General features: G+C 39.4%; 1 protein-coding gene across 2 annotated transcripts in view; it reads left to right on the forward strand.

Moving 5' to 3' along the window:
- The window catches only part of Iqcm (IQ motif containing M), a 526054-nt gene that overhangs the window by 83080 nt on the left and 418128 nt on the right, over nt 1-24846 (forward strand). For both annotated transcript variants that reach the window (XM_048438238.3, XM_087900344.1), the window contains exons 3-5: nt 3833-3907; nt 10160-10242; nt 12446-12710. In XM_048438238.3, coding sequence (XP_048294195.3) covers nt 3871-3907; nt 10160-10242; nt 12446-12710 — 385 coding nt within the window. In that variant the 5' untranslated portion in view covers nt 3833-3870. The remainder of the gene's footprint in view (nt 1-3832; nt 3908-10159; nt 10243-12445; nt 12711-24846) is intronic.

The following is a 24846-nucleotide window of genomic DNA, read 5'->3' on the forward strand; positions in this document are numbered from 1 at the left end:
TGTACACATGTGTGTGAATGTGTGTGTGTGTGTGTGTGTGTGTGTGTGTGTGCAGATGTGCACATGTCATGGTTTGCAGTTAGACATCCTTAAGTGTTGATTCTTACCTTGTATCTTGTTTGAGATATTTTCTCTAGTGTCTTTTCACTGTGTTCTCTAGGACAGCAAGCTTGAGAACATCTCTGGGATTCTACTGTCTTCTTATTGGAGGCTTGAATTTACAAACGCTTGCCCTACATGTTCAGATTTTATGTGATTTGGGCACAGCCCTAAGAGGGACTTAACTCTGGTCTTTCCATTTGCTCATCAGGAGCTTTACTTGCAGACCCATTTCCACAGCAGTCACAGTCTTCTGTGGAGTAGTAATGTGTGTTTCGCCATGTATACAGTCAATGGAAGACATAAGGACAAATTCAAAAGTTAGTATTGGTCCTGGTGTGGATTACAAGGTATCTGGTTACTTCTGGCTTTGTTAAAGCTCTATACTTCATATTTCTTTTGAAGGAGAATCAGGTGATGATACATAAATTTGTCTGTGATGACAAGAGCTTATTTTCAGATTTTTATGTGTCACTTTGAAAAAGGGATACATTTTAATGGATAAATGAGATATTGGAAAATACATACTACTCCCAAAAGTAAAGCTTAATGAATAATAAATATTTTCAATGGAACAATCTGTAAACCACCATGCCAGAAATGTCAGAAATTAGTAGAGCATGGACCCTGTTGTATGACCTCACCTGAGACCTGACACCTCCCTTCAGAGGTTGCAATGCTTGGTTTTGAACTTCATAGCAACTAAAGCATAAATTGTATCCTTTTTATGTTGACTTACTATTTTCAGGATTATATGTGAGAACCAATTGTCTTTGTGTATAGTAGTCTGAGGTCATCGCTTCAAAGTTTTCCACTGTGTATATAATACACAGATTATTTATTCTTGTGTTGGAGGACATTTGAGTTGTTTCTATTACTTTGATTTTATGTAGTGCTACTATGATTTTTCTTACATGTATCTTTTGGTGAATGGTATGAGCCATTCGTTAGGGAGAGACCGAAGGGCTTCTGAAGCTCTTGAAGCTTTTTTCAATTAGTTTAGCAAAGATAATTAGCTCTCCAATGGGTAGTGAGTGAATGATTGAGATGTTCTGTCTCTGTCAACATTTGGTTAAAGAGTCATTTATTTGGGTATGTGGTTGTGACTTTTAACCTTCTTTTTGCTAATAACAAATGGATTTTGAGTGTCATTTCACCTACCTATTTTCCATTTGGAAATCTTCCTTGTAAATTTGTTTTCTTTTATTTATTTATTTTTTAAAAGAAAACAACAACTTTTTTTTTCATTTTACATGCCAATCCCAGTTCCCATTCCCTCCCCTCCTCCCCTCCCCTCCACCTAGTCTCCACCCCACCCCCATCCACTCCTCAGAGATGAAAGGAAAGAGATAGCTTTATAGAGGGAACCATTATGGGGCTAGCAAGAAACCTGACACTAGAGAAATTCCCAGGAATCCATAAGGATGACCACAACTAAGACCCTAAGCGATAGAGGAGAGGGGGCCCGAACTGGCCTTGCACTGTAGTCAGACTGTTGAATATCTTAAATATCACCTTAGAACCTTCATCCAGAAACAGATGGAAACAGAAAGTCCAGTTAAAGAGTGGGAGGAGTGAGAGTATGAGCAAAGAGGTCAATTCCTTGCATTTTTCCAGTATTTTCTCTTATATAATTCCTTGCTCAACCTGGATACAAGGGGGAGGGTCTTGTCCTCCTCAAGGTATATAACAGACATTTTTGACTCACCATGGGAGGCCTCACCCTCCCTTAGGAGTGGATGGGTGGTGTGGGGAGAATACAGGAGGGGGAGAGTGGAAGGATGGAAAAGAGATGGAAACGGGATTGATAGATTGATAAGTAAAATAAGATTGCTTTAAAAATAAAAACATATTTTTATTTATTTGTAAAGTATTTTAGATGTTTGTGTTTTTAATTTTGGATTATGTAAAGACTAAAATTAAATGTGAGTAGTTGATCCTTTTACTCAGGTATGACTCCATCTGATAGTGATTACACCTTTTATTCTCTACAAGTCTTTCTACTTAGCCATGACAGTGGAGTGACACTCAGATCACACCAGCCCAAGTGAAATCTACTTGTCTATGACAGTGGAGTGTCAGTCTGTTCCCACCAGCCCAGTTGTAATCTGCCACTGGTGGATGATGTTTGTTTATCATGGAGATTCAGCTGGAATAACAGGATAAATGGGGAGAAAGATTATAGGAGAAGGATCTTCATGAAAGGCTTGAAATGGGTTCAGAGAGGAGGGGGAGGCCTAGTCAGGTGATTTGCTCCAGTTTTGGTGGTGGATTTTGAGGAGAGGAATCTACCTGACCTGCCTCTCTGACTGCAGCAGCCTGTGTGTTCCCGGCAAATGCCTGGTGGAGTTGAGGGCTGGGATAATGGAATGAGTGGGGGGTTGGAGGTTTGGGGGGGAAGATCCCTGTGATCCACTGGAGCTGGGGTAGGGGCAGAGAGGAGACTGAAGCAGGTGTTCGGCTACAGAACTGGGGATGAGAATGGGAGGTTGAGTTTGGAGGAGGAGAGGGAGTGGTGAAGACCTGCAGTTGGTCTACCTGCTTCCCTGGCTGCAATCCAGTTTCCTTTGAACCATTATAATAAGGAAAGGGCTCAAAAAAGGTTACAACTTAACCAAGTAGAACACCAAAAATAATTATAAAGTATAATGTGAGGGGTTTAAAAGTTATCAGTTTAACATCTCCTTTTTAAAACTTAAATAAAACAAAAAAATAATCAATAATAAATCACTTTCTTTTGTACCTTAAATATTTAAATATTTTAGATGAGAATGGAAATAGTAGAAACATTTTAACATGTTATTGCTTGACCATTACTGAACTAACTACAACAACCATCTTATGAAAGAGTTAAGTTGAACTTCTCTGGGCCTGGAGCTTCTTAGCCTTTGGCTAAGGAGAGATGAGAGGAGGTGCATGCTGGCAGACTCTGAGGCCCCCTCACATCAGAAGAACCAGGCGACCATCTGTTGTCTTCATTGCCTTCTGAGAATTAATTTAAATATAGATGAAATTTCTGTTTGTAAAACTTCAGGTTTTTGTATGAGGCAGTAGGGCTCGGGTAGGTTAGGAGTTGACAAAGATCACATGCTTTGGCACTGGAAGGTTCGAGACTGAGTTTTCAGGGATCGCAGAACTCCTGGATTCTGATGATTTGTGTTGAGGGATGCGTAGCCTAATGACTCAAATATTGCTTTCTTCCTACCTCCTGGTTCTGTGTTAGCAAACTCAATTTATAAAGAAAAGTAGTTCATTTAGCTCACAGTTTCAGAGGTGCTAACTTTGTTCCAGCCCCAGTGGGGATGCTCTTGGCTGAACTCCTCACAGTTGGGAGTGCATGAGAAAGTGGGAGATCCCGCATGTCTTAGAAACAGGAAACCAAGGGGATCAGAGTAGCTCTGCTGCCTCTTCTGATTGCATGCTCCTGTTGACTTAAAGACGTCTCACTCCATCCACTCAATCTTTCACATGCCCATTGTGACACTGTGGGCCATGCTTCCAGCACGTGAACCTTTGGGAATAAATTTTAAAATGTTCAAACCCTCACACAGGTGGTTTGGAACCAGTAAGGTAGAATGTATACAGACACTCCATAAACTAGAGGGGACGCTGAAAGTTCTAGATCAGATTAACAAAATATCAGAGTGTTGGGCATTCATTTTATTTATTTATGGATAAAAGAAATAGCTAAAAACAAATGTTCATCATGTCTTTATCACTCATGTAACCACAGAGTTCACCATTCATAGAGGATCAGCCCACCTGTCCATCATGGCAACTGCAGAGGCCATATGTGAAGGAGCAGACGGTGAGTACCCATGTGTACATAACTCATGTGAAGAGCAAGACACTCTCAACGTTTTGAAGAGCCATTACCTCTGATTTAATTACTCCAAGAACAAGCCATGAGTTAGCATGACTCACGACAACGTGCTCACCCTCTGTCCACCGGAAAAGGCTCAACATGTTGTCCACTCATGCTGTGAGGCCACCCCTGCTAAACAAGTCTGTTGTCCACTCATGCTGTGAGGCCACCCCTGCTAAACAAGTCTGTTGTCCACTCATGCTGTGAGGCTATCCACTGCTAAACAAGTCTGTTGTCCACTCATGCTGTGAGGCCACCCCTGCTAAACAAGTCTGTTGTCCACTCATGCTGTGAGGCCACCCCTGCTAAACAAGTCTGTTGTCCACTCATGCTGTGAGGCTATCCACTGCTAAACAAGTCTGGTGAAAGAAACTATGAGCGTCATGACTGCAACTGATCATTTTTACCTGTTTAGAAAGTGACCTTTTCTACATGAGCGTTTATTGAAACATTTTGGTTTTTACCTGATAGATATATGTTTATTTTAGCCAAAGGTTATGTTTTTTAAAATAAAGCTTAGGAGGACCTTAAGAATGGAAAACCAGAGTTTGCGCTGCTCTGACTGAAAGAGGAAGGATTCCCACAACTTATGAAATTAATGAAGTACAGATTTAAGTCACTGCTTGAATTGTGATCCGTCTCACTCGGTTATTTCTCTGGAGACATTTATGTTTCAAATTTCTACAGTGGTGCAATAGAAAGTTTTAACTCTTTAAAGTAAATATTTTTCATGGTGAGCTGATTAGCAGTAGTTTATGCTGTTATGTATTATAGTATATTTTCTACTAAATGTCACAGAGTTTGTTTATAAATTCTTTATAGAAAAAAACCTAGGCTCGATAGTAGCTAGAAACAGGTGCAGTTACTATCACATTTGAGTACATTTAGCACTGAACAGGATACTTAATGGGGACTTAATGAGTATATATGGAATCAAGTCCCACTGTGCCTAAGGATTTTACACATTTTGGGTTGTTTTTTACATTTTGGGACTACATCTTACAAATATAATCCAGGTTGGTCTCAAACCCTTTTGCCTCAGCTTCCTGGATGTTGGGATTACTGGCATGTGCCAATACACATAGCTTGAGAGTGCCTTTTCTGAGTTCCGTGAATCAGCCACATAGGCAGTCAGAGATTTAGTCAGAACTGTACATGCAAGATCGTCACCCACGTGACCATAAAGTTCTGATTATCTTTTTAGCAAGTTTTTGCAAAGCCTTCCTGAAAAATCAAGTCTTGATTGGGAATAGGTGAAACCTGAATGCAGCAAGCCATGGATTTGAAAAGTACATGTTTACAAGGCCCTGGGGCTGTTTGGATGCAGTCAAGAGATTGCTCAATCCCTGTCATACTTTCCATGACTAGATTTTCCTTCTGTAGCTCAGCTTGGAGCTTTACTGGAGTAGCTCAGCAGAACAGCAGTGTGAGAAACATCACAGCAGTGTGAGAAATATCACATTGCTAGCATTCAGTCCAGTCTTACGAAGAATGAGACTTTTTAAAGATTAATGTATGAAATTATTTTATGTGACTCCAAACCTTTGGAATCAAAGGTGTGCATTTATTTTTTTTGGAAATAATATTTGCATTCATATATCAGGTAAGTTTATTTGGTCATTTCAATCTCTAAAACTTAGTTTATTATAAAATATTATTATTGCTTTTAAAAATTTGCTAGTTATTTTTGGGTTTTTAATAACAGAAAATCTCAAAGATGACATTTTTATTGTCTGTGAGCATATTAATTCATTAATTTTAGATAAAATGTCTATAACTAAGGAGAAGATTAAAAATAAATTAGGAGGTTATTTGTCTTTTTGTTATTGAAAAACAAGAATTGATTAGTGAAATTAAATATTAGTCATCTTCAGGGTAAATAATAATTTATTGATCCTATTTAGGATGAATATATAATTAACCAAAAAATTTTGTACAATGACAGCAATACAGTAATAATAATTACTTATTGGGAAAACTTATATATATTAGGTCTGGTAGCTAAATGTTCTCAGACAAGATTTAAATCAACTCCCTTAATAGCTTTATAGAACATATTATCCTTGTTTACCAAGAAGAAAACCAAGGCTTGGGAAAATAAAATAGGTTCATGAGCAAACTAAATTAAAACATAGCAGGACAGCAGCTTCTTCAGTTACTCTGTATGTGGTGGGTCTGTGTTTACAAATGTGATGACATATAGATGTCTTAGTGTAGGAGGACCAGCAGCAACAACTTAGTCATTTCAGTTATTATGTGCACTTAGATATACAAGAACGTCAGGTTTACATCCTTACCCTTCTGTATCAGAGAAGCAGGAAGCTCAAACATTGATGGATAAACCCTTACTATCAGAGTTAAACATTGATGGACGGACCATTACTATCAGGGTAGTTTAGTGTTCAAATCTTTAGCCTCACCTGTTGAACATAGACCTACTCTTGGAGCTCATAGGAATGAAGAAATAACTCTAGCATAGCCTTTCCCATTGTATTGAGATCTGAATTCTCTTATGCTGCCATGGAAAACTATCCCTTCAAAACTAACTTCATTTAGAGCAGAAATCAGACTAGCTGACTGAGCACCTTTGGTGACAAAGGCAAGCTTGAAGACAGCATGTATGTGCTGAGGACCTCAGCAGAGTCGCCTCAGGGTCCGTGGGAAATTGTTGAATCATGGCCTTTGTTGTCTGCTCCGCTGCTTTATCATCAAATATTTCATCAAAGACAGCCTTGTTCCACTGCTGTCTTCCACGGCTTAACCACAGGTCTAACCTGAAGTGGCAGGACTTCAGGATCTAAATCCGCCTGCTAATCCCAAGAAGGCCTTTGGGTGCCCAGAGTGCATGTGGGCTTCTCTATAGTTGAAAGCAGATATGTGGCACTGTTGAGCATGGAAAGATCAGGTACACTGAGGTCGACAAACGGCTCAGCTAGGGAGAAAATTATATCTTGAGAATTTAACTTCTCTATCAAAAGTTGTTTTTTAGTTACAAGGGGGAAACCAGTGTATGAGGTGACACCGAAGATGCAAGCAGAATGACAGACCTAGAATGAATGTCAACAAAAGGTATTCTAGGAGTGTGGCATCAAGGGGGCAGCAGACATGCAGCAAAGAGCAGCTCAGAGATTTGTCTGTGAGTGAGCACGGCATCATCTCTAAAGTGTTGGCTGAAATGAACACTTTATAGTTTATACAAGGTCACATTTTCAGAAAAAACAAGACTTGTTAATCATGTAACTGGCAGATGACAGTTTTTATTATGAAAAATTGTAAAGATATACTGCCTTTTCATTGGTCACAGTTTCTCTGTTCTCTGATACAGATGTGGACCCTTACAATTTGAATTATGAGTAAGTTGCTGGGAGCCTTCTTATTTAAATCTCTTAGGGATATGTTTTCATTTCCTGTGTCTGGAAGTAAAATAGTTCACAGGGTAAATATATTTTAATTTTATAAAAATTTCCATAGCTTTTGTGTTTATCCCGTTTATCCATAACTTTGGGGACTATGGAAATTCACCTACAACAGAAGAAAATAACTGGAGCTGGAAAGGATTGGCATAGAATGAGAAAAAGTACAAACCTCGGAGCCACACTGGGAACATCAGCCGGTTCCATTCCTTCAGGAAGAGAGTGCTCGGCTAGAGATCCCTCAAAGTAGAATTTTATCTTAGTTGCAGTTTCATGAAATTGACAGCTTTATATTCTGAAGTCTATGTGAGGACAACGATCTTAGGGCTCTGGATTGGGACATCAAAGATTGCTTGGTCTGCACCAGTGATACACAATTCTTCAGGAACACATACATGAATCTCAACAAGTATTTTTCATTGAAAAGAGAAAACTGCCACCAACAATGGTCCTTAGATGTACACAGACACCCTTGAATGCATGAGGACTGGGAATCTGGTTATGACTTACCAGCACGTCCATATACAGCCTTGAGGGAGGCAGCATAGGGAGCAAGGAACACGTGGAGTTCTTCAGGACTTTAGGGACAACGTTTGTGCTCTTTATCCCAACAGAGCAGCTTTAGTTTCTTCCTTTCCTAACGCAGTACTTTGGAGGGAGACTACTTTCTGGTTGCTATTTTCCTGCATATCTCCAGTCCTCAGACTTGATTATACCGTTCCTGGAGGCCCATGATGTCACAGAGTAAAGTGGTGTTGTGAGCATCCATACTGGGGCAGTTTTGTTTTTTCCCTAACTCTAAACTGCATTGTTGTTAATGTAAAATGTGCAAGCTGTGAAGTGCAGGAATCTTAGGTGTTATGAGATTTGTTATTGTTATAAAAGCCTGTTACAGCCATGCTCGCACAAGGGTACAGAATAGTGCCATCATCTCAGATGTTTCTCTCATGCCCCCCCTTAGGGACTTCTCACCCAATGTGCTCTACCAAAAGATTCACTGTTGTTTTGTTCATAGCATAGAGGATTCTATTTATCCTAGAACTTCATATAAGGGAAACTGTGCGGTATGTTCTATTTGTATGTTACTCTAACTTGGCATGCTGTTTTTAAGACCCACTCCCATGCTGTGCATGTGGATAATTTCATTTCTTTTATTTTTTTGATGGTTAACAGTTTTATCACATGAATATAAGCCAGTTTATTTCTCCACTCTCTTATTTATACATATGTGAGTCTTTTCCAATTTGGCTTGTGAGCAAGTTGCTGTAAGCAATCTTATTAAAATCTCTTATGAACATGTTTTCATTTTCTATAATGCATATTTGGAAGTAAAATTGCTTGATCACAGAATAAATGCATTTTAATTTTACAGACATTTCCACACCTTTTCTGAGCTGCTTATTCCTTTTTGTATTTGTATTTCCACCTGTAACACAGGAGTTTCAGTTTTCCTAGCTCAGGTGGTGTGAAGGAATCTCATGTTTTCACTTGAACAGAGCAAGTTCTCTGAAATTGCTTAAAATCTGATGTAAACAGAGAGAGGAACCTTGATTTGAAGATATACAAAGGAGAAGTGTACGGCTAGCCCACACAGTGGAAAGCTAATATGTAGAGGTACAACCTAAAATTTTATGAAGTCCAGGTTAAGAGGAGGAAGCTGGGCAATACTTCTGAATACCAGAATCAGGTAATTCTGAAGGGCATACTTACGAATGGACTCTTAGACTAGGATATGTGAGGATGATGTGCATGCCAGACAGCTTAGTTTTAGCTTTGCTTAAAGGAAATTATGAAATTTAGGAAAGTAGAAGGGAAGCCATGCAGTGGTGGCACCCACCTTAACCCGAGCACTGGGAAGGCAAATGCAGGTGAAGCTTTGTGAGTTCGAGGCCAGACTGCTCTACAGAGTGAGTTTCAGGACTGTTAGGACTGTTACCCAGAGAAACCCTGTCTTGCAGAACCAAACCAAACCAAACCAAACCAAAACAAAACAAAAAACAAACAAACAAAAAAAGAAAATAGAAATAAGATAAGCACTATTATTATAAAACTACAGACCACTAGGTATGAATATTTATGCATGTTAGTCCTACAGATTTACTTTGGCATTTTACTTTGTAATTGTTACCTTATCAACAAGGTATAATTTAAATATACTCTGAAAATATATATAATCATATGCTTTAGTCACTTAGTCAACAGGGTAAGAGTCAACATTTTTTATGCCCCAAATGCATTTTAATAATTTTTGTAAGATGATACTCAGGATTTACTATATGAAACATGCCCCCAGCAATACTGAAGCATGCATGGGTGGCCTATTTATATTGGGTTTCATGGTCTGAGTTGATGAGAATGACTGACCAGGTCTCTTGCTCAAGGAACGGGTTCCACTGAGATACAAACTCAAATAGCTGGATTCAGAGTCCAGAGGGTTAACCATTACACCATGGGAACTGGTCACTTCTTTCATCAACCTGACCATTATAAATTAGGTTTTCTTTTTAAATAGCAGATATTATATAAAAATCATTAATTTCTTTTGAATCTGACTGTAAAAACCACTTAGACCATCCTTCTATAGAATCCCACAAAACTCACAACTGCCCTCAACATTTCATCATTTATTTTCACCACCTTAATTAAGGAAGTATAAGTAATTACTGTAACCAGCACCTCAGAGGCTGTGCAAATTCCATGCCTGCCTGAGATCTTGTCTCAGAAATCAAACAAATAAAATGAAGACTTACATTTTTAAAAAGTGGTTTTGTTTCTGTTTTAGGTCCTGTATTAGAAACCACCCAGCAAGACTTTTTGCAAGAAGCAAAATCTCTTATTGCCCAACATTACAAACGAATAAATGAGGTAGTACTTTGCATTATTTAGCGTATTTTATTAAAAAATGAATAAGTACCTAATACTGTACTGCTTATCACAGAGGGTGACAGGCTCTGAGGAAGGGAATGACGCCTTCAGTAGCTTTTATTACAATTGACTCAGGTGACATGGGAAAACAAGAATTTTACTGTTGAAAATTATCCATTATGTATGCATTTAGTCTGCACATCTGATACAATTTTTCATCGTATTAACACTTATTTGTATTTATTATCCTAAGTAAATATCCATTTAACACTGTTTAGACAAAACTAAAGTTAGAAATTCACAATGTATCTCTTCTGTGGACTCAGCATGACATGAGTGTGCCTGTCTTCTCTTAGGTCACTTTGCATTAGAGCTCTCCTGCCAGCCTGTAGGCCCTGCAGGGAGACTGTCTCTTCTGAATCTTGCATCCTCAGCAACAACTGTTGTGCCTTGCTCAAAGAATATGCAGAGTGGCAAACAGTTGTGAGGTTTCAGGAATGGTGAAAGGAGAAAAGGTGACACAGACAGACAGGTCACAGGTCTGAGGGAAGACAAGGAGGCTATGTGACAAGTGCATCTTTAGGCACACAGGGGAAGGAAGGGGATCTTAAGGAGTTTTAAGCAGAATTTTAATGTTTCTTTTATTGGAAATAGGAATGTGTTTTTAGCTTATGTTTCTTTTGGTGAACCTTTTTGCTGAAAATGACCATGGGTAGTTTTAGCTATATAATAAATACTGTTTATAAATAATGCTAATTTTCTCTAAAAGTTTAAATTGTTTTAATTATATTTCCTTTTTAGTAATAGACATATTAGTAAAGGCGTATATGATGAATGGGTTTGGGGTTAGACATGTACCTTGGAAATCTGACTTGCTTTGAGAATTATATGAAATTTTTACAATCATTGTATTCCTATTTTTTTATCTGACAAAAACAATAGTTATCACCAAAATCTTATTGACATCTTGAGTTGGTAACAGTTAGAACTGATAACAATTTGAATTTTTGTAACAAGCCATATCTGTATTTAGAGCAGATATTGTATGGACAATCACATTTCGGAGATTGGGAACTGTATTAGTTTTCCACTGCATATGTTGGTCAAAATTAAGAAACAAGTGATTAAACACATCTGAAAAGTTATATACTGTTATCAATATGGTTTTCATGGCAGCATACTGTTGTGTGAGACTGCTCGTTTGTTTCAGCCACCCAGACTCCTGAAATAATCAGAAAGTATATTATTTGCAATACTGTTTGGCCAATAGCAAAAGCATATTTTTAGTTAGCTTTTATATCCTAAACTAACCCATCTCCATTAATCCATGCATCACCATGAGGTCATGGCCTACAGGCAAAATTTGGGCAGACTCCAGTGGAGGTGTCTGTCTCCAGCAGTGTCTACATGGCTTCTTATTGTCTCCACCTTCTTTCTCCAAGAATTCAATTTAGTTTTCCCACCTAGCTATATTCTGTCAAGTCACTGGCCAAAACAGCTTCTTTATTAACTCATGGCAATAAGGCAGATTCACAGCATACAGAGGGGAATTCCACATCAGCAAAACTCCATATATGTTGCATGATTTTCAGTTTAGCAAAGACAGGTTTGGGAATTTTATTGGCAATTAAGAGTTCTCAGATGTGGCTAAAATTAATTAAATGTGAAAATTATTTTAAAATAGATTCTATTCTGAGCCTGTGTTTTTTATTTTTGATATTATAATTTAATTATAACATTATCTCCTCCCTTTCCTCCCTTGAAATCTTTCTTTCTTATGCTCTTCCCTGCTCCTGTTCAAATTCATGTCCTTTCTTTTCTTTCCTTTCTCCTTTTCCATTTCTTCTTTATGCATATATGCATATATGCACCTGCAGATATATTCCTAAATATAACCTGTTCAGTCTCCATAACGCTGTTTACATGAATGTTTTCGGGACTGACCATTTGTGTGGAGGGGGAAGTTACTATTTTACAATTCACTTTTCTTTTGAAGTAGACAGTGCCACTCACAGATGGGAATGACTTTAGAACGTGAGCGTAGCTGTCATGTGTACTGCAGGAAATGTCTTCTACCGTACGACACTTGGAAAATGCAGTTAGTGAAGACATGATTTTATCATGACAAAAATTACTCACAAAATTTACTATGTAATTTTATTAAATAATGAATATTACATTTCGTTTTTTATTTTATTTACAGAATAAGTCTCAAAGTACTTCTATAAACGTTTTTAAAAATAAACACCAAAAACCAAAAACTGGCAAGTATATCCCTTTTGAGATTAAGAAAAGTGAAATCCTCAGTGTCGTTAAAGAACATCGGACGGCGCTGAGAAGCATTAACTATCCCAAGGACACTTCCAAATGTGCACCTTTAAGTGAGGACTCGCAGCAAATTTCCTTCACGGAACCACATGTTTTGAATATAAAAGAGAAGTACCAGCCTATAGATCTTTTCAAGAATGGTAAGCTTTGATCAAGAAAATCAAGAACCAACACATAGAACTTTTAACTTTTTATGAGCTTGAAATGAGATTTCCTGGTTCAGATAATACCTAGAACTTTAAATTTTGGCAATTTAAGGAGCTTCCAACCTTTGTTACACCAGAAACTGTGACAAAAGCATCCAAATGGGGAAAGAGACCTTGAGAACCAAAACTGGCTTATGTGTTTTCTATCTGCAGATTTTTTTTCTAGTAAAGATTGTCCAAGAATGTTTATTTCCCTGGTACTGAGCAGCTTGATTTCTATTGAGAAGGATAGCTATGGCAGGTAGCCTCTATCTAAGCTCCTAAACAGAATCCCCAGGCTGTAGAGTTTTCTGTAAGGCAAACATTAGTAAATATTTATTCTCTATTAGAAGCATCCTAAATGGAAGGCTTGCTTCCTTTTAGGCAAAGTTGATACTGTTTTATTCATAGTAGCAGCTTAAATGAATCTCACAGCACATTTCTAGCTACAGTAAGGAAAGCTTCCTGTTAACTCAGGTATTTCTAAAATATTTATTACGTCATTCATCTGTTTGTAGTTTTCTCATTCAACAAATATTGTCTTTTCTTATTCACTGCATGACAATTGCTGGACTAGAGATAAAAGCAAGTGTTATGGAAACATTAAGGAGTAACAAAGACCAAAATGAAAATTTATCAGCAGAGATCTCACTAGAAATAGGTGTTAAGATGTTTCTTTAGTGGTAGGTTGGGAACAGAGAGAAGCTACATTGAAGAGTAGGAGCAGAACAAATCGATCCCCAGGAAGGTGAAAGATCATGAAATATGTTAGGAAATGAGGTTGGGAGGAGAGATGGGGTAGGTAGATTGAGGCATCCAAGCAGTGTAGGATTTGAACCTATGCTTCATAAAAGCAACTCATAATTCTAAAGTCATGTTGAGGCATAACTAGCTATTTCTTTAAAAAATAAAACTGGAAACAGAGAGCCATTGGAGACAATAACAGCAGAAATGCATGAGGAGACTACCTGAGAATTAGCCCCAGTACCAGACCTATGCTAGGGCAGTGAAGTGAGATGTGTGATAATGCTGCACCTGACTGTATTCTTGGGATATTAGTCTTCTCTGATTTGTAGCAGAGGAAAACAAACAAACAAACAACAAAACAAAACAAAACAAAACAAAAAAACCCTGTATAGTATACTCCATTCTTGAATTTTTCTTTGAGCATTAATATATCAAAATCTCAGAAAAGCACTACAGTGATCCATTTATTGTTTTTATTCTCAGTTGAGCTGACTAAGAACACTCCCATCTTAGTTACCTTTTTATTGCTGTGGCAAACCACCATGACCGAAGTCAACTTGTAGAAAAAAGCATTTCATTGAGTTTGTGGTTTCAGAAGCTTTTAGTCCATGAGCGCCATATCATACTGGAGAGCATGGCAGCAGGCAGACAGGAATGTCATTGGAACAGAAGCTAGAGCTTACAACTTGATCCATAAACATGGGGTAGAAAGAACAAGAGATGTTGGAAATGGTGCTGGGCTTTTGAAATATAAAGCTCACTTCCAGTGGCATGACTATTCCACTAGGGCCACAGCTCCTAATCTTTCCTAAACAGTTCCACCAACGGGGGGCCCAAATATTCGACCTTATGAGCTTCTGGGGCCATCATTCTCTTTCAAACCACCACCACACTTCACATTCTTTTTCATATATTGTGCCTGTCAGTCCTTGAAACTATTGTTTCTTTAAATATATGTCAGTAAATTCAGATCAGAGGACTGTAAGATGAATAAATAGGTTTTCTTAAATTAACGGAATACAGTGGAGACATGAAGATGTTAAGGTTTGTAAACAAGAAAATTGAGTCGACGTCACTGTGTTGAGAAAAAGATTCAGAGTATTCTGTAATCAGTTTCTGTTGCTACAGAATACTTGAGTTATGTGAGTGTGTGTGTGTTTGTATGTGTATATATTTCACACAGTTATGGAAGCTTCACAAACAGAAATATTATGTTTAATCAAGGCCTTAGCACTGCTTCCTAGGTAGTAATTTGTATGCTGCATTATTTGGAAGGAATGAAAGCTATGTCCTCACATGGTATGGGACTTTTGAGGAGTGGCAAAGTCTCAAGGGCTTCATCTTCTACCATTTGAACTTGAGATCTATGATTTTGGAGGGGCACGAACATTCAAACCATTTTATGGGCAATTTAGATAATAGGAGGTGGGGAAAGAAATGAAGAAAGCTTAAAGTATTGCATTTTTAGATCTATCAAATAGATATTCATATTGAGGTAGCCATTACGAAGTTGGGAAAAGAAATATGGAAATTAAGAGAGCAGTAGATGAAGACAATATTAAAATCTCTCTCACTGTGAATCATTAAGGCACTGAAATTGTGTGTTTCATGCAGTTGTTCAGAAGCATCCATTTATTTATCACTTAAGGGATAAGGAGACAAAAGCTATCCTAGTTCCAGTCTAGAAGCTCATACTTGATGCATGTAATTTATATGCTCTTTGCTGAAGTAGGGTATGTAAAACATAAGACTATAGTATGGATGATACTATAAATAGAAGGAAGCTCTGCTGCTTTAAAATCAATAGAAGAATATCACATCTGATCAGGCAGTCAGGCATGTATTCCCTGGAACTTTAAATTGGTAAATTTTGAAAAATAGATGTTTGCTAATTTACGAAAGAAGGAACATCCTATCTAGTCAGTGGGCTTCATGTGCACCTGATGCTAGATGATATGAGAATGAGCATGCGTCTTTAAAGGAACTGGAATCTGATTGCCAGGCCTCCTTAGCCTTATTCCCCAGGGAAAGGGGAGTGCGCTATCCGCCCATTCAGCAGTCCCACAATGCAGAACAATAATGGGCAATAGGGAGTCAAGTCAAAGCAGGAACTGAGCTTATTACTGTGCGTGTCAGCTTACACTTATATAGGTTAAGTGACATTATACCTCTAGCCAATAAGAGACAGCCATGCTCTCCCTCTGGCTCGAGGGGCATCTACCTAGATTTTGCTATCTCTCATCCCCACTTAGTAGCTTTGAGATTATCCTTCAAACTTGGGCCAGCCTTTTCTCTGTCCTACAGGCCTCGAAGTATAGGCCCTGAGATAATTTTGAGCCAACATCCCCCCCTTTTGTTTTATATCCCTCCCCTACCCCAGCCAGACCAGAATAGCCCACTGGGAAGAGGGTACAGGTCAGGGCCACCCCTATTTGGAGTTTCGGCCTGAATACCCTCAAATTAAGAGTTCATCTGTGGGGTGAGATGTATTGAGCCTATCATATTGTACTCGAAGAGCCATGAGTTGTACCTATTGTATCTGTTTTTGGAAAGCTAGTTTCAGCCTTTGGAGAATGCATGGGTCAAAAAGACAAATCAATAAACAAATAGCCATTGGCCCAATTAGGGAAGAGATGAGTGTGGTAAACTATGGGGACCAATTAAACCAGGTCTCATAGGGGGTCCTTGAATTAAATGAATCAATATTTTTTCTTAACTCATCTAGGGTTCTTATAACTATGCTGGAATGGTCTGCATAGAAGCAGCATTCTTTCTCAAGTGCCCTACAAATTCCTCCTTGTTTCATAAACAGCAAGTCCAAGCCTCTCCTGTTTTGTAAGGTTACCGTTGCTAAGGAATCCAAAGACTTTTGTAAATAATGCAATGCAGTCTCTTCTTTTCTAAGGTCACTGTCAATTGTGAGTGAATTATTCCCATTTCCTGTTGTGAAATCACCAGGGATGAGGTGCCTGGGGCAGTCCTGGCCACCCCTAGTCCCATCAATGTGGTGATGGACAGGGCCATTAGGGGCTCTCTCTTTGAGTCAGGAATTCTTCTTGCATGTGGTAAATCAAGTGAAAGAAAATTAATGTAAGCAGGCAAACATCATTATGCTGAATGACCAATGGGTCAGACAGGCAGGTAGTAACCCCCATCTCTTGGCAGACCCAAAAATACCCATGATCTTTGGACTCCCTCCATGAAGTTATAGACCCATTAGTCACATCATAAGGGAGGCTAAAAAGAGAGTGTCTGGTGTATGAGACACAAGTTCCATTCGACATCTGCCAAAGGGGAGATAGTCAGCCCTGACATCTCCCCCATTTCAGGGTTTTACTATCTACAAATATCAGCTTTATATAGTATTTTATAAGAGCCATTTACCCCAAAGGCTTCAAACTAGGAGGGTTAGTGGCTGTAAGGAAAGCCAACAGGCCTCAGTTGCTTCAGGGTGAGTAAGGTTTAAAGCCATAAAGGCCATCTTAATGGTCTCCATTAAATAATCTCTAGGTAGCTTAGGAAAGGATATCTTAGGGAGAGATGGTGGAGGGGTGGTGATATGTAAAGTTGAGGCATATACAGGCAGTGTCCCCCATGGGCATTAGCTTGAAAGTAGACCCCAGCATCCAAGGAGGGTCCTCAGGAAGTATCCCCATTAGAAGCATGAGTATAAGGCCATGATCATTTCCCTTTTGGTATAGCCTTAATCCCCACTTCTTCCCAGATAATAAGGATAGGTCCCCTTTCTTACCCTGATCTGTAAACCTTAATATCAGAGGGTTACATCTAAATTGAGTGCATCTTCCATATAGGGGGTTCTGGGATGGGGGTACCTGGGACACCCTGGAGATCATTATATCTCCATGTTGTTTTATCCAGTGTCCATTCCCAGTCTGCTCACATCCCCAGAAAGAACAGTAGTAATCAGGAGTCTTCCCAACACACATTTTCTAATAGTGGAGGCAGTCCAGTCGCTTCCTGGGCATACATAAAAAGGTGTCAGTAGGAGGGCATGTCTCCTAAAGACATGAGTACACCCAAGCTCATTAGGGTAAGATGCCTGGGGTAGGGTGCACCTCTGAAAGCCTCCACATTCAGGTCTCCATTTGATCCCTGGAATCCAGTCTTCCATGTCCCAGTTCCATTGCACCAAATTGCAGAGGTCAAACATCAAGTCCAGAGTGTTGTCATCTGAGAAGTCTGGTTTAGGATCCCTCCAGTGCCAGCGCTTGACAAGATCCACATCATCTTCTGTTCTTGGTGGGGGCTTATTGCATGGATCTTGACCCCCGTGAGAAGAGTTCACATGATTACCAGCGGAAGAGCCATCTGAAATAGATAAACAAAAATACTTTCCTCAAGGGTCAGTCTCCCTTGGGCCGTGGTGATTTTTCTTTTCTTGTGTTTGAAGTTAAGGATTGTGTACCATAATCTTTTCCTTTCTTTAATGGTCATCTTGGTCTTCTCCACTGTCCTGAAGGGAGGTGAGGAATTTCAAGTTACGAGTGGATTGCCATATAGGCGTTTCCCCTCTGTTTGGAAAATGTATCCATATCCTCAGCCCTGTGTCAACAAAGGATCTGGGTCTCTCAGTTGATTAGTAAGAGGATTCTTCTACCTAACCCAATGTTTCTGGAATCTATTTTGTTGATCTGATTTTTGAAAATTTAAAATATTGATTGTTAATAAAGTCTTTTGCAATTATAGATGGGGGAAACTTCTCCCCCTTTTTGTTTCATAAGGACCTCTTTGAGATATTGGTGATGTCTTTCGACAATCGCTTAAGCCTAAGGATTGTATGGGATTCCAGTGGTATGGGATATATTCCATCTCTGGAAGAATTCTTTTAATATTTTTCTTACAAAACAAGGGCCATTGTCAGTCTTGACCTGTTGTGGTACTCCCAATGCAGCAAAACTTTGTAAGAACTGGCTTTTGGGGGCTGGACAGATGGCTCAGAGGTTAAGAGCACTGGCTGCTCTTCCAGAGGTCCTGAGTTCAATTCCCAGCAACCACATGGTGGCTCACAACCATCTGTAATGAGATCTGGTGCCCTCTTCCGGCCTGCAGCCATACATGGAAGCTGAATAAATCTTTTTAAAAAAAAAGAACTGGCTTTTGGCATGTGTTGCTTTTTCCTCTGAGTGGGCAGTAGTCCAGCATGCCTTAGTGTAGCTGGAGAAGCTGGGCTCATTGGGGTTTCTGTCTGCCCAGTTCCCACAGCCATTTAGCCCCAAAGAAAATCACACAGAGATCTCCATAAGTTATAAAACTGATTGGCCCATTAGCTCAGGCTTCTTATTAGCTCTTGTAGCTTATATTAACCCATTGTTCTTATCTATGTTAGCCACATGGCTTGGTACCTTCTCAGCAGGGCAGGTTACATCCTGCTTCTTAGGTGGTCTGGGCAGGAGTGGTGGAGGGAGTTTCCTGCTTCCCAGAATACTCCTGTTCTCTTTGTTCCACTTCTACTTCCTGTCTGTTTTTCCCATCTGTACTTTCTGCCTGGCCAATCAGCATTTACTTAAAACATGATTGATAGAATACAGACAATTTTCCTGCCCCACCTTAGAGTACATGTCTATGGTCACAAACATATATTTTAATTTGCCAAATGAAGGGTAATGTGTTATATCTGTTTGCCAGATGATATTGGATTCTAACCCTCTTGGATTTACCCCTGCCCCTTGTAAAGGGGGGGTGTGCAGAGAAACTGTTGACAGGTCTTACATGTATGAACAATTCTCTTTAATTCTGTTGTAGGAATCTGGGGTATTTGAGTCCTCTTCAGTTAACATGAATTAAGTCATGCAATTGGATAGCATTTTGTGTGGGCAGAGTTGAGACCTCTATGAGGCAGGCCCCTGAAGCTGCAGCATCTGCAGCAACATTCCCTTGGGAAATGAGGATAGGGAGTTTTTGGTGTACTCTGAGATGTTGGGTATATATGAGTTTTTTTCTACCTTCTAAGAGTGATGATAAATTTATATCAATAAAGCAAAATCCTTAAAAAATAGTGATGTAAGTTGTATCATCAAGATAGAAATAGGATTAGCATCCATTCTGATACAGGCATAGGGTAAGTGTGGCAGTAGGTTCACCACATAAAAGTTGTCTGAATAGAGGTTTCCAGGTTCTGGGACCTCTTATAGGGCAATATATATGGCCATTATTTCTGTATATTGAGCAGATCCTTCACAAGGGAGAATTTTGGTAGTCTTTGTCTTGGTCCCCTCTGCAGGGAAAACTACAAAGGCAGCCCCATTATTCCTACCATCTGTGCAAACAGTGAATGCTTGGGCCAGGGGCCTCAAAGAAAAGACTAAGGGGATTCTCCAGTGCAGTTCTTGATATAGCTTCACTAACTGGGACTTCCCAAAGTGGGTGTCCAGGGTACCCATAAATCTCTCCAGGGTGGGGCTCAATTGAGACCAATGTCTGGCTGCCCATTCTAAATTCTTAATTTTGAATGAAATTATTAATTTAGAGGGATCTTTTCCATAATGTCAAAGGGATGCGTCCCTGATTTTTATGATCATATTAGCTATTTGACTGACTAGAGAGTACACTCTGGGGGTGCCCCCCAGGGTGGTGTGTATCCACTCTAGTGGTTGTGACTCTGAAATGATGGCAGCCAGTATGGTCTTTTTCCCTAATAATATCCTGCCTTGGATTGGAATGTTAGGATTATATCTCACCAAAAAAGCCTGATAGAGCATATTGATGAATTCAGTGAGTGCCTGATTACCCTCAGGGGGCAAAGAAATGATCTCATAAGGTTGTGCCCTTTTAGGAGATCATATAACACATCTAGTTTCCCAGTCTCTACAGGCAACCAGGACCTTACCCAGTTCATTTCTCCCAGTATCTTTTGTAACCCGGATAAAGTGAGAGGCTGAGGCAGGATTAGTTGGGGTCCATTCACTTTGACTTGAGTGAGTGTTAATTGGGATACCAATATATGAATTGGAGGTACCTTTTGCATTTAGTTTGGGCTATTTTAAAGCCATGTTGTTAGAGGATATCAAGAATAGTGGTTACCTAGGGAGCTATCCCAGATTCCTCCAAATGCCCAATGATTAGATCATCAATATAAACATATATGAGGGTAATATTTTTGTCAAAGTAAGGACAGAGGATACTATACAAATATTGTTGGCAAAAGGTCAGACTATTGGCCATTCCCTGTGAGAGAAGAGTCCATTCATATCTCTTGTCAGGTCAAGAGGAGTTAAATGTAGGAATGGAAAAGGCAAACTTTGCAATTCTCCTCATTGGGACTCATATAAAAAATAGAAAACCCATTTGCAAATCAACCTCTAAATTAGATGGGAAGGGATTGCTTGGCACCCCTTGTGGCAGCAAGGGCAGGGAGATGGAGGGGCTCCCTTCCGCACGTGGGTCTTATTGCCCTTTTGTGGACAATCCCTCTTCAAATGCCCCAGTTGACAACAAAGAAAACATTTCCAAGGTGTTTGCTTTTGTTGTTCAGCTGCCAGAGCTTGAATAATAGAAGAGGCTAGAGTTTGGGTCTGGGCCTGAAGGGCTGCTCCAAGAGTCTGGTTGGTATGTGACTGGGTCCCGACATTCTGTGATGCCACAACCTATTGACTCATGAACTCTTCCCAAAGGCCAGCACAAGCCATCCAGGTATCTTGGTTCATACCTTTCCAGACTAGGAGTTTAGTAATTTGGTCTCTAAGCCCAATGGGGGGCAATTTCCTTTCCAGGCTGGTCTGCACATGGGCAATAAAGTCTGGAAGTGGCTCCCACAGTTTTTTCATTGTGCCAGCTATAGGTGATTCAGTGGGTCCCTCCTCTAGCTTGGCCCAGGCCTTCAGGCCTGCTTGTCTAACTTGGTCCTGATAAATAATGCGTGAAACAATCCCACACCAGTTTGGATTCAAAGTGGATATTTATTTTAAGGAAAAACTTACAGAACACTGTCAGTCAGGAAAGGAATCTAGTCGCTGGAGCAAGAGCCAGAACCAAGAGAGCGAGCAGAGGACTGCCACTCTTTTTTAAAGAGAAATAAACCATGCCCCGTGGGCTGGTATCTCAGTGGCTATTGGCTAAAGGAGCAGAAGGCGCTCCCACAGCACAGTGGGCTGGTATTTCAGTGGCTATTGGCTGAAGGAGTGGAAGGAGCTCCCGCAGCACCTCCCCTTTTTGTTTAAGTAAGAGAGTTCTAAACTTACTACAAAATTATATACAATAAGAACAAATATCCTATCTTAACTCTTGCATAATAAATAACTTGGCCAAGTCATGAGAGGAAAGTAGCTACATTTATCTAGTCTTCAACCCCATCGAAGATCTGAGAAGGGAAATAATGTTACCTGAGTAATTAGGAAGTGCAATCAAAAAGTTTTCAAAACATGCAACAAATCACAGAGACAACTGGCTACCTGGACAATCACCCAAAGTCACGTTTGCAGCATTAAAGAAACCAACTTTGGCTAAGGCCTAGAATAACTGACAGATTAATTTTAACAGGCATTAATTTTTTCAAAACCGTCTTACCCTGTCTTGACAAGATCTGACAGTTCTGTCTATCCATTTCTGGATACTATGTATTTTGTCAGTAGTTGAGGTATGGGCAGTTCCTTGCCCAGAGACGGGCTTTGCCAAGAAGACAAGCTCCAAGTGGAGTGTCTTTGGTGCTCAACATTCTCTTGGGAATAGATCAGTGTTGCCAGGAGTGATTGTGTCTCACTACCACACAACTCTAAAATTAAATTAAATGCCATTTTTACAGCTCTTTGAAGAGGTTGAAGATTATTTATACAGAATATAATCTCTATGTATCTAAAGAACCTGATTAGTCTAACTATAAATATGACAGACATAGATAACTATTGATCTGCAATTCTTAACACATATCTAACTTAAAGACTAAGAGAATAAACAACTGTGCAATAAATGAGGACAATGACATCCAAATGTAAACAATGCATAAACAATATATAAGTATCTTAATCAGAGTTAGAAATGTACTCTGCAATATGGTAGATATATATCAATACTATATATGTGTGTGTGTATATGAAAGACCCCCGAGGGATGTCTTCCTTGCGAGAGAGGCCTCGAACCCACGAACCCGACGAAGCCACACTTACGGATGCAAACAGCAAGAGGTTTATTCGAATACACAGGTACCTGGGGCGACAAGGTCTCTCGGAAGACTTGCGCGCCCGTCAGGCTGGGGTGAGGGGTTTTTATAGGAGAGCAAAAGCGCGGGAACAGAAGCGAAAAGCGTGGTTATGGGGATTCATTCCATTGGTCAATTCAAATAAGGCTAAGAGTGCGCGCTCAGTGGCAAATTCTTGACCTTTCACCTAAATACCAAGGAGGGGGTTGTCCAGGAGCTTCACAGGACAAAAGGCCTCCTCCCCCTTATTCTAATGCCTTTCATTCCAACATTCAGGGTGGTATCTTTTCTTTTTTTCCTTTTCATATATATATATATATATATATATATATATATATATATATATATATAACAATGTTTTAAACAGAAGTAGAAGCATGCATATACAACATTCAATATAATTTAACTTTGTATCCATATACAAAAATCTATGCCAATGTAATTATCTATAAACAGTAACTCACAACTACCAATCTATTATCACATCATCCAATTTTCCTTTTTTATTTGCCAAAAAGATCCCTGAGCTCATAAAATTCCTCCCCTAACCCTCAACCATATACTAATTATAATCAACCCCTAAATGATGTCCCTAAACCTGAGGACAAGCTTTACTGGGAGAGGGGACATCATCCTCTAGAATTACTTCCAGCTGACATGGGAGCTACGTTCTTTCTAGGGGATCCTGTGAAAGTAAAATGATGATTAAATTTCAAGGTCAATGTCTTTTAAAATTGCAAATAGTCTCTGAGTATTTCGTGGAGGTCTGGCCAGAATGTAGTAGAAGATGTGCACCATTTCAGCTAACCAAGTTGGAATCGTCTTTGCAGCTGATACCTGAAATGGGACTTGTAGTAGCGCTATCAGTATCATGACGTCATATCAACCGAGTGGAGTTGTTGTACAAGCAGGCCCCCTCCATGTTACAGAATGGCATCCACGTGGATAACTGCATCCACAGAAAGCCTGAGACAGCTTGTGTAAGACTAGAGTAAAGCATTTTGGTTTTCAGGCGTAGCAGGAAAAAAGTGCACTGTTTTAAAATGCCAACTTTCTGGGCCATCCTGCCAGGGAAAACTCTAACTCTTTCAAGCAGGCAGTCTCGACTGTGGAGCTTTTGAGTGTTGTTTATGGACATACTGTTGCAGCTTGCTTGCTGGCAAGAACCTTAAAATGCTATAGAGTTGTGGCAAAAAATGTGACTACAACTGGTACCTCCACCATGAGGATGTAATTTCATAAAGCTAAGGAATGGGCTGGATCTAGTAGTCAAAGCCATGGCTTTAATCTTCTCCATATTCCTTAGCAAATTAAAGACCCACATGGTCAGAAAAAGAGAAATATACAGTAAAGAGAGATTCAAAGAGAAATAAAGCCTCTAAATGGTTTACAGTGTGTTAAAAATATATACAGGCTAAAGGTTAAAGTTCTCAAAGTAAAAAAAAAGAGAGAGAGAGAAAGAAAGAGAGTAGCCAGTTGTGGTGGCACATGCTGGTAGGATTTGCCTGGGAGGCAGGGACAGACAGATCTCTGTGAGTTCAAGGATAGCCTGGATTACAGAGGGAGTTCCAGGACAAAGATCCACAGAGAACCTGTCTCTATAAACCAAAAGTTAAAAGTAAAAATAAAAGAAATAGAGGTTAAAGTAAAGCCAAATAAAGATGGAAAATATACAGAGAATCTTGATACTGTATGCTATTATGCTCTCTTTAAATTGTTTAAATGCTGAGAAAGGAGCAACAACTGCTAAAAGATATTTCATTATAAATGCTGCAGAATTAATCCAAGATAGTTATTTTGAAAATACCTTGACTTCAAAACTGAAGTCAAAAGGTGTATTACTTTGGAGAAGAGATTTTGCTTTTGTTTCCACAGAAAACGAGAGGCTCTGGATTTATTCAGAGTTAAGAAAAATCAGCTTTTATCAAGGAAGACCAACTGAGAAATCTCTGGCAGGAATAGATGGCCCAGTTGTCTGAGTTCTTCATCCAGAACAGGTTTAAGACTGCTGCCTGACATGATCAAGACTCACAGGAAATTCTAGTCAGGACTTGATTATAACTCTAAATTTTCTTTAGGTCCCCATAAGATTATCAGTGCCCTCAAACAGCCAGAAGTAGCCTGGAATACTATGCCCACATTCCCAAAAAGTGGACTATGGGTATTTTCCTTTTTTTAAAAAAAGGAGGGGGA

Source organism: Myodes glareolus, chromosome 22 (assembly GCF_982192425.1).
Source record: "Myodes glareolus chromosome 22, mMyoGla1.1, whole genome shotgun sequence".
Taxonomy (NCBI): Eukaryota; Metazoa; Chordata; class Mammalia; order Rodentia; family Cricetidae; genus Myodes; species Myodes glareolus.